At 41.5% G+C, this 11,712-nt stretch overlaps 1 protein-coding gene across 1 annotated transcript in view; it reads right to left on the bottom strand.

Moving 5' to 3' along the window:
* Positions 1–5,116: 5,116 nt before the first annotated feature.
* Positions 5,117–11,712, bottom strand: part of LOC142358877 (ras GTPase-activating protein 1-like) — a 51,626-nt gene continuing 45,030 nt past the window's right edge. Inside the window, exons 13-15 of the mRNA XM_075411235.1 lie at positions 10,887–10,964; positions 9,461–9,618; positions 5,117–5,264 (exon numbers count right to left, since the gene is read on the bottom strand). Of these exons, the coding sequence (XP_075267350.1) occupies positions 5,213–5,264; positions 9,461–9,618; positions 10,887–10,964 (288 nt within the window). The 3' untranslated portion in view covers positions 5,117–5,212. The remainder of the gene's footprint in view (positions 5,265–9,460; positions 9,619–10,886; positions 10,965–11,712) is intronic.

The following is an 11,712-nucleotide window of genomic DNA, read 5'->3' as shown; positions in this document are numbered from 1 at the left end:
TCCCTCCTCAAGAGACTCCATTCCCTGCGGGACCTGTAGCCTGGGCAAAGATGCCAATACATGTTTCTTTGCTTGAAAGCTGCCTCGAAATACACAGAGCCAAGAGAGAACGGGGGCTGGATGCGCCAGCCATTCGCTGTCTGAGGCCGTGAGCATAGCGCTGTGGGAAGAAGGTGCATAGCTTACACCAGGCTGCAGAGAGGCGGGCGGCAGGTGACCAGTCTCTGCTGATATGCTGGGTTAACCTTAACACCGAGCTGCTCTTCTTCCCATCCTCCTGACACCCACCCTTGAGATATTTGTAAGCATTTCTTGGGTCCCGTCGCAGCCTTCTCTTCTTCAGGCTGAACAAGCCCAGCTCCCTCAGCCTTTCATCGTAGGAGAGATGCTCCAGTCCCCTCACTGTCCTCGTAGCCCTCCGCTGGACTCTCTGCAGTAGCTCTTCATCTTTCTTGAACTGGGCACCACCCAGAGACACGTGGGTTTGGGGTCCCACCACCTTGAGCCACCTGGTTGTGGGGTCCCATCACCCCAAGACACGTCATTATGGGGTCCCACCATCCTGAACCACCTGGTTCTGGGGTCCCACCACCCCAAGCCATGGGGTCTTTGGGTCCCACCACCTTGAGACACGTGGCTATGGGGTCCTACCATCTTGAAACACGTGATCATGTGGTCCCATCACCCTGAACAACCTGGTTCTGGCGTCCCACCACCCCAGGACACGTGGTTATGGGGTCCCAATAACCCAAGACACATCGTTGTGGGGCCCCAGCACCCTGAGACACGTGGTTTTGGTGTCCCCACACCCCAAGGTATGTGGGTTTGGGGTCCCCAGTCCCCCACTTGGAAGTCTTTCCTCTTGATGTTGGGCACGTCCGTCTTGTGGGTGGAGGGGCAGATGTCCTCGTACTTCTTCCCGGTGAAGATGTCGATGCCCACCAGGTAGACGTCGGCGGGGGGAGGAGGAGGAGCAGGAGGAGCTGGAGGAGCCCTCGGGGGGCGTTTTGGGGGGGGCAGGTGGAGTTCCCCGGTATCTTGGAGTGGCCGTGCTTGCCCGTCTTGGAGGTGGACATCTCGACGATCTTGCAGGGCCAGCCCTTGAGGACCACGAAGCCGTTCTTGCGCAGGGCTGAGCACTGCATGGGCAAGGTGGCCGAGAAACCCTGCGTCCGCCCTCTCGAAGTCCAGGTCGTCCGCCATGCCGCTGGCTGTCCCCACTCCCTCCCTCCCACATATACTGAACTCCCTCCTCCTGCAGAACATGGCAAAGTTGTTTGCTGGGCTTGCACAAACCATCGCCCAGCAGCTGCACTTCGTTGCTGAGGAGCTGGACGAGGCCACGCACGAGCGCATGCAGCAGCGCGCGGACTATCTGAGCCGGAAAATGACTGAGATGCTGCAGGAGCTGCAGCACCAGGAGCAGAGGATCCAGTTGAAGATGATCCAGGAGCAGAGCGTCTTTGCCTGGGGAGCCCTGCTCTGCGCTGCCTTGCAGCAATGGCATTTCTGCATCATTGCTGCAGTGCTGGTCCTGCTCTGCAGGCTCTGCTGGTGGCTCAGGAGAAGGACCTCTGAGGCAGCCAGCAGCAGCAAGCACGGCGGGTGCAGAAGCCTTGAGGAGGAAGAGGAGAAAGACCCATTCCATAGGGACAGGTGTGTGGACAAGTACACGTCGTGGCCACTGCCGAACAGGAAAGCAGCATGCAGGGAGGTGAAAGTTCTGGTGAACGAGCTTCTCTGTGTCTGCCAAAAGCTCTCCAACTCTGACTTCATGCCGCAGCTGCAGACACCTGTCAGCTTGGGCAGCTTCCAAGAAGTCGTGGATCCCTGTGAAGAAGAGCAGTTTGTCTATCGCCTGCTTGTGCCCCTGGAGCCACCCCCTGGGCACTGCTTCCACCTGCAGCTGGGCACCAAAGCGGAGATGCCGGTGAAGAACTCCCGCCTGCGTGTGCAGCTGGAGTGCATGTGCAGAGAGGATCGGCAGCCAGGGGACATGCTCTGCTTTCTCCACCACTCTGAGGACCTGCTGACGAGCACGCAGAAAGCCAGCCTCCTACAAACCCTCTGCACCGGCCCGTACTTCGACGTGCAGAAGACCGCCTTCTGGCTCCAGGAGCTGATGACAGCAGCCTGCATCCTTGTGCCTCACACAGACACATACAAACTAACAGTGCTGCCCTCTGCACATTATTTTCAGAATAAAGCAACAAGTAACTTACCTAACAACTCTGGTTCTCATGGTGGTATTAGCAGGCCATTTGTTTTGAACAGATTTCTGTAGGCACCCATAAATATACCTCAACGTCCTGCAAAAATAATAGCTCATTCCATTAAACTTATAGAGTCAAAAAAGCTGGTCAGAAAGGATCTAGACCAACCTACTTCATGCAGGACTATCATCAATTCTACATTTATAGTTTAGACATAAGCTTTAAATTAACTTTAAGAGTTAATTTATAAGTTAATAAATTTATAAAAAGTCAATTTCTACATTTTTAAGTTTATATTAAAAAGTAAATTTCTAAATGACAAGGAAAAACCTTACATTAATACACAATTCTATGTGTGCATTAAATCTTTTATAACTCTTTCATGTTTCTTTAGTATTTCCTTTTAAAAAAAAAGACAATTTTGATGGTTTGATATTTAATTTTTTTTTAATAATTTTTCTCTTCTTAACTATTGTTTCCATAAATAAGGGTTAGATCTTTAAAAGTTAAGCAACCATAGCAATAGTCCTCTTGCCTGCCCCCAAAATGGGAAAATGGTAGTGTATTTCAGAAAACGTTGAGAGCTGCATCATACACTGAACAGTATATATATATGGTGTATATACATACACTATGCTAACCTTGTCAGTACTAACACAAAAGGAACACTTCTGTGTTACTCTGCTGTCTCAAAATTGAGGATTTTGTTTACTCTAAAAGCTAATGACACAGTGAAAGAAAACCGTTAGTACTATCCAATTTTTATTAGATGGTTTAAATCTAAACTGTGAACACAAGTTATTTCAGCAATTAAAAAAAGGAAAAAGAAAAATCTGCATTCCCCTAGCAGACAGAAGCAATCATCGTACGGTATCATTCTATGACTACCTGTTTGTATGTTTAATATGCTGTGTTAATTCTATCTCTTTCTCAGAGAAGGAGAACTGGAAAGAATTTGTAATCAACTTAAATATGTATAATTGTCTGCCATCTGCTACTGTCTTCTACCTTTTTGTGGAAATGTGAGACTGATTATTTTTATTCTTCTTTCCCTGATCTCTTAGGTCTAGTAGCTTCTCATTCAAAGAAGAGCATGTATGCTAGCCAGAGGCTTTCGGAAAAAGCACCATTAATTCCTGAAAGCGTTATTTTTATTTTCTTCGTCTATATTCCTCTATGTGCACTTAGTCTTATGAGTGATTAGCAGAAAATTAACCAGTAAAAATATCATTTTAAGGTGCAATGTAATTGAAATAAAACAGGAATTTTCAAATACAAATCTGAACAGAAAAGTGCAGACTTACGGAGGCAGTATTTCTGCAGCCATGAATATTTTCTCCACCAATTCTGAAAGTATACTAAGTAGATGTGCCAAATTAGTGTTTACATCTTCATTTTTTTCTAGCTTTGAGGGATTTAACTAAAACAAAAAAAGAAAAAGATTATGTTTCTTCTCCTAACTAGAACTACATATATAGTTTTATAATATTACACACTGAATACTACTTCAAAGTAAATTAAATATTCTGCTGCTGCACAAGTGTCTTGCAGAACTCACGAGTCTGTTTCAATGGCTACTCAGGAAATGTGATGAAGCAGTGGTTTGAAGTTCTAATACACTAGGGTTTTAACAGCTCAGATATTCACGCCTATCCAACTGCATTACCTTTTCGTCTCACTCAATCCAAATTTCTGAGGACTCCCATCCTTTCCACAATTAAGTTAAACACAGAAGGTAGAAGCAACATTTTAAAAGCAGTATCAGGACCAGTATCAATCATTCAATATCAAGAAGTTTTAAATTAAAACTAAAGCTCAGGCATTGACTTCTATGATACCGTGAGTTTACTAGAAGTTACTTAGGTTAGGACATTCAGTAACTGCTACAGAACAGCCTACAATTGCTAAAGAATTAATAGATAATTTAAAGAAATATTAATTAAAAAACTTAAAAAATTCTACTACGGATATAGTTCAAAGCCACAAATGGAGGGGGGGTAGGGGGGGAATCTTTTAATTAATTCAGTTCCTGTATTTCTCATGTAAACAAAGTTTACTTCTGAGAGAATAATACATGTATCTGAAGCCAACATTTAATGTAAACATAAAACACAACAACCAGTAGATAATTGTGGCAGCAAGCCAAAATGTTTAAAAACATAGTTCAGGGTATCACCTCACAGGACTGCTTGCTCTCCATTATCTTTAATATCGAGTCTTTCAGTGCGTGGTGAACAAAACTTGTTGCTGTGGCTTTCATATACTGCTCCATGAGTGTACTTGCTAGAGTGGTGGCACGAAACAAGGTAGTAGCTTCATCTGAAAAAAAAAGAAAAAAAAGACAGCAAAGTGAAAAGTTGAGAAAAGGAGACAACAAAAAGCAGAGGAAAAATGTGCTGTGTTCGCACTTTGATACATGTTGTAACTAAAGGAGGAGAAAAAAAGGAAGGCACCAGAGCCCTTCCCTCCCCACCTGCCCAGAGTTCCAGTAAACTTTAGTGTAATTTAGTGCAGTACCTTCCATGCTTATCTCCCTGTCATTTAGTGTTCGTAACAACAAGGACTCAAGTTTTTCATGAAGAAAAATCTTCAATAAGATGCCAGCCAACAGTGTTCTGTCCTGTCCGCAAACATGTGATAAGGCATAGACTACATGAAGTTCTTTCTGGAGTATAAGCTGAAAGAAAAGGAGAATTTTAAAATATTCACAAGCTTCTCCTAACATATAACAGCTGTGGAAAAACCCGTATCGTGTATCTGTGGTGATACACAGATGTCAGCATAAATATTATTTAATTATGTCAACCAGTGTTATTGAGAACTGTCAAACAAAATTAGTTTTGACAGACAAACCAAGGAAAGTGAAACAACTTCATACCTCTTTAAACTCATTGTACTCCTCTTCTGGCATGATCTTCTCCATAGAATACCGTGCTCGGACACGCAGAGATCCTGGCTCAATACCCTTTAATGGTACATGGGAACTGAGTTGAAACCACTCATCTGTTGCATGTCCTTTTTGTAATCGGCTTAACTGGCAACGCATAAGCACTTAAGGAAAAAAAACAGTGTTCAAGTAAGTTATCTCCAGCAAAACAGTGCTACTATTGAAAAAAAAAGTTTATTTTCAGCACACATCATCTTGTTTCAGCAAGAGTATTAATAAAGAGTAATGAAGATTTATGCCCAGATTCTCTCTTCAATGGTTTCAGACTCTAGTAAACTGAAGAAGAAATACAAAGTATTCTGTAAAGAATGTATACCCATACATCCAAAAATGCTGCACAGGTATTGACACAGTTTTCTTTATAACACCCAAGTAGTGAGAAGAAAAGTGCTACCCTGCAAATCCAGATAGTCAGAAACTAAAAAATAGGTAAGTGTTTAGAATTCACTGTCCTCTTTCCATCAGGTCTGCTCCTTGACCACTTAGTTACTTCTGTTTATTATTATAGTGTTGCTATGGCTTTCTCAAACACTGCTGTATTTCTTTCACACTAACTCCCAGGCTAAGGCTGGAACACTTTATGCAAATTATGTAAAAAAGTGTTCCGAAGCGACTTGCTGCCTGTATCTGAAGGCTGGAACCCCTCTGCTAGGAGGAAAGGCTGGAAGAGCTGGGGCTGTTCAGCCTGGAGAAGACAAGGCTGCAGGGAGACCTTAGAGCAGCTGGCAGTGCCTGGAGGGACCTACAGGAAGGATGGGGAAGGACTCTTTATAAGGGACTGCAGTGATAGAACAAGGGGTGATAGCTATACACTGAAAGAGAGGAGGTTTAGATTAGATCTAAAGAAGAAATTCTTCACTATGAGGGTGGTGAGGCCCTGGCCCAGGCTGCCCAGAAAAGCTGTAGCTGCCCCCTCCCTGGCAGGGTTCAAGGCCAGGTTGGACGGGGCTTGGAGCACCCTGGGCTGGTGGGTGGGGTCCCTGCCCATGGCAGGGGGGTTGGAACGCGATGGTCTATAAGGTCCCTGCCAACCCAAAGCAGTCTGTGATTCTAGATAATGATGAAAGTCAACTCAAGAAACGACCAACACCTTTCAGCAGCGCTGAAATCGGCAGGCACTGACCGGGACTGCAGCTCCCGCAACAGGAGTGCCGGCCCCTCCGGAGCAGAGCTGCCTGGCACAGCAGGGGCCTGGGCACTTGCCAATGAAACCACCCACCACGCCCCAGCAGGGGTCCACAGGCGATGCTTCACATCTAGCCTGTCAGCCTGGAGCTCCCGGGCAAACACCCCCTCTTTCCACGCCTCCCAGTGAGACTTGCTTTTAAGTGCCTCACATTAAAAACCAAGAGTTTTGTTTTCTTCACATTTCTGCAAAGCCCGTACACCACACTGCCCTGCGGAAATTGTCAACAGTTCCAGCAGACTTCCCATTGCCCCAGTGTTGCAATACATAGCAGGGTATCATTTGATACTGGAGCAGAAAAACATCACATTTATAATGCTCACTTCAGGACATACCTGTTGCCTACTGCATATTCCTTGGAGCTGATAAACTGATACAAGCTAATGCATTCAAATCAGTCAAGTAGTGTGAAAAACAATTCATCACCACCACCTACTTATCACCAGTGTGGGTGGGACTACATCTGTAGACCAGAAAAATCAAACGACTTTCCTAGAATATTTCTCTCCAGCGTCAAAGCTCCTGTACCTGCAACTAAGTAATGTGGTTTTTGTTTTCCTTTGCTTGCACATGTATGCATGTGTATCTCAGTGAGAGGAATGGTGAATGAAAGGCAGGATCTGGAATAAACTGATGATTTAATTTTTCCCTGTGGTTATAGTAGCACTTCACATCTGTAATATAAATACTATAATCTTGCCTCAATTTAAAAAAAAGGTCAGAAGAGAAATGTCTGTACAAAGACTGCAGAACAGTTGCTATCTTAATTTATATCCAATAACTTTAAAGGAACAAGACTTTTTCCCATTTAGCAGCTTACACTGAATTAGTAGGCTACCTTCAGTAAGAGACTGCTATTAGTTGAAAAATTTACAATATTTATACTTTACAATCTAGCACATTTGAAAAGAGAAACAAATGTACAGAAAATCATCAAAACAAACAAGAGTTGATCTCTTCCCTCCAGACACAGGTACAAATTCTTTTGACAACGATCTCAATCCAAAAAGAATCACAATATTTTACATAATGAACACTAGTAAAAAAAAAAAAAAAAAGACTGAGGCTTCTTACTGCTTTATTTGCTAATGAAACTTTGGGCACAATATTTAGTAACATGATTGTATTTAGATTGTCAGTAATTATAACACGGGAATCCAAGTGGAAAGTGGTTCAAACTTAGGCTTGGTTCCAGTCCTCAGACTGGAAATGAACCTGAACTGACTATGAAGCCTTTGTCTAACCCTGCCAAAACAAAACAGAGCCATCAAAAAAACCCTAAACAAATTCTAGTACCTGATTCAGAATAAAAGCTATTTGAAACACTGAGAAAGAGGGAACTGCTCAATACATGTACATACTAAATCCTACTTTTGCAGCCGCGAGTCACTGCCATGTTAGCACAGTCCAACAATCTCAGCTATCAGTGTCAAAAACCAGCACTGGCACTACTGCAGACAATAACTGTGCCTAAAAGGAAAGACATTGGCTAATGCTTTGCTCCATTGATTGCCTGCATGAGGTGACCACCTCCATCATAAAAATGTTTCTTTTCCAGCGTGAACTAATTTGAAGTTAACCAACTATCATGGTGCAAAACTAAACCAGAACTTCCACTCCAGTTCAACGCTGTGTGGTACTGTCCTAAAAGATTTACTAATTCAGCTGTCTAATCATACCCGAGCATCCCAGCCGGCAGTAGCAGCAAGTGAAGTCTACTAATACATTCTAGGGCTTTGGTTTTTTTCAAGCCATATTATATATATTTGAATAAATCCTTATGCAACTTACAGCTAGAGAAACAAAGAAAAAATTAAATAGAATTGATACTAAACTCTTTAGAATCATTTGACTATTTGAAATGCTATTTAAAACCAAAAATACTAAAATAATTATGGAGTACTCATAACACACAAACTTCAAAGTCGAAGACTTGAAAACTCAGGAAGTATTTTAAAATACTGCAGAAACAGCCCTCATGGTGGTATCATTTTGGTATTTAACTTATATGTGTTACGATGAAAGAAGTAAAGCAGTGAGACCAGTAACAGAGTTTTGGGCCTTCAATCTGTGTTACATGGCAGGAAGAGCAAGCAGAAAAGCTGACTTAACCCAATTAACTGGGAAGATGAGTAGTACCAGCCTCACATGACTTCCACTTCATAGCAGTCCACATTTAACAGCTGTGGCTGAAAAGAAGAACGTTCAGGAAAGGAACCAGTTCTCTCGCTTTTGAAGAGTTCAAGGGTTGTTCAGGCAACACAGCACATAGGTCGGGTAGGTAAGGTCTGGTTAGCTCATTGTTTTCGCTCCTGCACTTTACATATTTAACAGGGCTGGGGATGTAAGCAGAGGTACGTGTTCGTTCAAGCTGACAGTCTAATCCTTATCCCAAAATGAAAGGGCTGTTGGGTTATGTTCTAAGAGCATAGCTAACTCCGCTCGAGAAACTCGGCCATTCCTGCTCCTGACCTGGACAAGGAAACCTATCTCCTCCCATCAGCTGGATGCATCCAAAGCCAACAAAACCTCCTTACTCTACACAGAGACGAGGAAATTGCAAAAAAACTTTCAAAGAAGTTGCTGAAGTATCCCATTCAAGAATTATCCCTTTAAAGATTCTTTTACTATCCAGAGCTTTGGTGCAGAGAGATAATGAGTTTTCCAGCTCAAATAAATAAAAGAACAGTGCAAGAACATGTTCACAACTGCAGTTAGAGCCCTTTTGTCTGTCAGAGGGAATATATCTTTTTCTCCTCCTGCTATGCAGACAGTTTTCTAGTCAGAGGAAGGAGGAAGGTTTGAAATGGAATTAGGTTCTCCAAGAGCATCCAAAATGAGTAGTAATTCTTCTACTTTGGTCAAGGTCTCCCTACAGATCTCAAAAAATAAAAAAAAGAAAATCAAGAAATTAGCACTGAGGCATAGGTAACAGGCCAGTAACACAATATACGCAAACTGCCCATGCAGAATTTCACTGAAAGGTTGCTGCTGTATAAACACACATACAGTATTATTAAAAAACATATGCAAAACAGTACACAGTGTTAAGAATCTTACATGCAATGCAACTTACAAGTGAAATCCAGTTAATTCAAGAAGATTAAGACTTACTCAAAGACAAATTCTTCTGACCACACAGGGTTCTGCCCTTCCCTGATGTGCGTTTTTGCTACCTGGACACTGTTCAGGTAGATGTTACAATACGGATTAGTAAAATGCTTTACTGGTAGCGTATGAGCTTCTTCTACATGCAAAATAAGACTGCTGACCTAAAAAACACAAAAAAATACAGAAAACTTAATTTTTGTTGCTAAAATAGAAATGCAAAACACATAAATGAATTATTTTATTCTTTATGGGGAGGCTTCATGTCAATATACGAAACTGAATACAAACTAAAATTTCCTAATAAAAGGAACAGAAGTAATGGAACAACATGTTAAGAGGCACCAGCAGCAAAGTAAGTGTAACTCAAATAATTACTGAAAACAAATCTCCAGCTCCATGTTTTTAAGGTATCTTGTTTTCTTCTTTTAAAATTATCTTTGAGACATTAGGATTTGCAAATACTAACTTGTCTATGCACAAGACAATTTTACTGAAATCAAAGACGGGCACCTTGAATGACAGCCACGGACAACTCCAGACACGATGACTTTTTCAGTGCTTTCCTAACAGATTACATAAAACCCCCCTGTGCAACATACTACATTCTATTATGTAAACAAACATTTTCTTCACCTTTTAAAGTAAAGAATTACTTCAGATTGCCACTCTTTTTGCTTCGCTTTTGCAGCTTGAAGCCCCCAATTTCACGTGTCACTTTACCTGTGAATTTACCTAATTTAGTTCATTTATTCAAAAATATCCAGACATCTTTAATGTTAACTACAGAATAGTTGTGCATCCTGAAAAAAATCCTATTTTATTCCTTTCTCCACTGTCTGTTAAAACAACTACACTCAATAACCCTATCATTCAAAAATATCAGGGATTCCTGAAGTATTTTCCTGTTATTCTCCAAAGACTTGGCCATTTATGACTATCTGTCCTCCACCTCTGAGGAAATTCTGGCAAACACAGTACTTTCAAGAGGCCAAGAGAAATTAAGCCACAAGGAAGGTTCAGCACATTACTCAAAATGAGTAACTTTAGTTAGACAATTTTTTTGTTTACACGTCACATAAGTCTGTCCAACTTGTAGTTTCCCGTGTGTGGTAAATTTTAAAAGCTGAGATGATACAAATGTTGACTTCCTTAAACTTTTACTCAAATGTGGTCAGAAATTAATACCTAACAAAGCACCTGTAGATTGCCTAAAGCCATTCTGGGTTTCATGTATATCGATATTACAACAAACTGCAGGTCATTCTGGTTGGTTTCACAAGGGTAGTGTGTAACTCCAAAAAGCAAAGGAAGCACAGGCGGTATTTACGACTGTTGAAAGTAAAATTCTGAAATTTATCAATATCATTTTGCAACGAGGAGACACAACACTCCTCCACAGGCACCACCAACCCCGCAACATCAGCTTCACCTGACGTAGACGTTTGTTTGATGTTCCTGGACTGGTTTTTCTTAAACTGCAAAACATCTGCAGAGATTTCATCCAGTCCTAAGAGAGAAGGATGCAGAACAGTGTAATAAAACAGATACAGTTTCTTGCAGTGGAACACGCATATCTAAAAACAGTATCTGAGGTTTTTTCTTTAGCTTGGCAAAACCTAGGTTTTCTGTAATTCCAAAGTATGCAAGTTTGAATATTAAAGCAAAATCCTTATCTTTACTAAGCAAAACCCAATAAAGGATTTGCAAATCTAAACCATTTTCTCTTTTAGAAATATCAAGCATTACTAATGGATATACAGTGAGTCCTTTACAAATTTTCCAGTCTACTAAGATTACATGAAATTGCAAATGGTATATAAAATGAAGTAAAACTTGTTTGCTTCTGAGAAAATTATAGCTAAGAAGCCAAACTTCTGATTATTCTCTCCAGTACTTCTGTATGGCAGTCATTATACTGCGTCTACTTAAAAAAAAAACACAAACAAAAAAACTAAAACAGCATTAACAGAGAAACACAGAAGCATATATCCAGCATTCCCCACTTCGCTCACAAATGCACAAAGCAGAGTGGATGGATGGATTCTGTTTTGATCAAAGAAATAAACAGGTTGTTTTACACCAAACTGACTGTGGAACCTTTGTATTTTTTTTAAAGCAATAAGCTGCTAAGAGGCACTGAATTTTGTACAGCTCTTGCAAAGCACAAAAATTCATTTTTGACTAACAGCCTTCTGAAGTCTGTGTCTCAAAGATCCACCATCCATTCCCAATTAGCCAAGCAGAATTTAACAATG

Source organism: Opisthocomus hoazin, chromosome Z, assembly GCF_030867145.1.
Source record: "Opisthocomus hoazin isolate bOpiHoa1 chromosome Z, bOpiHoa1.hap1, whole genome shotgun sequence".
Classification (NCBI taxonomy): Eukaryota; Metazoa; Chordata; class Aves; order Opisthocomiformes; family Opisthocomidae; genus Opisthocomus; species Opisthocomus hoazin.
This window is presented reverse-complemented; position numbering and strand designations above follow the sequence as displayed.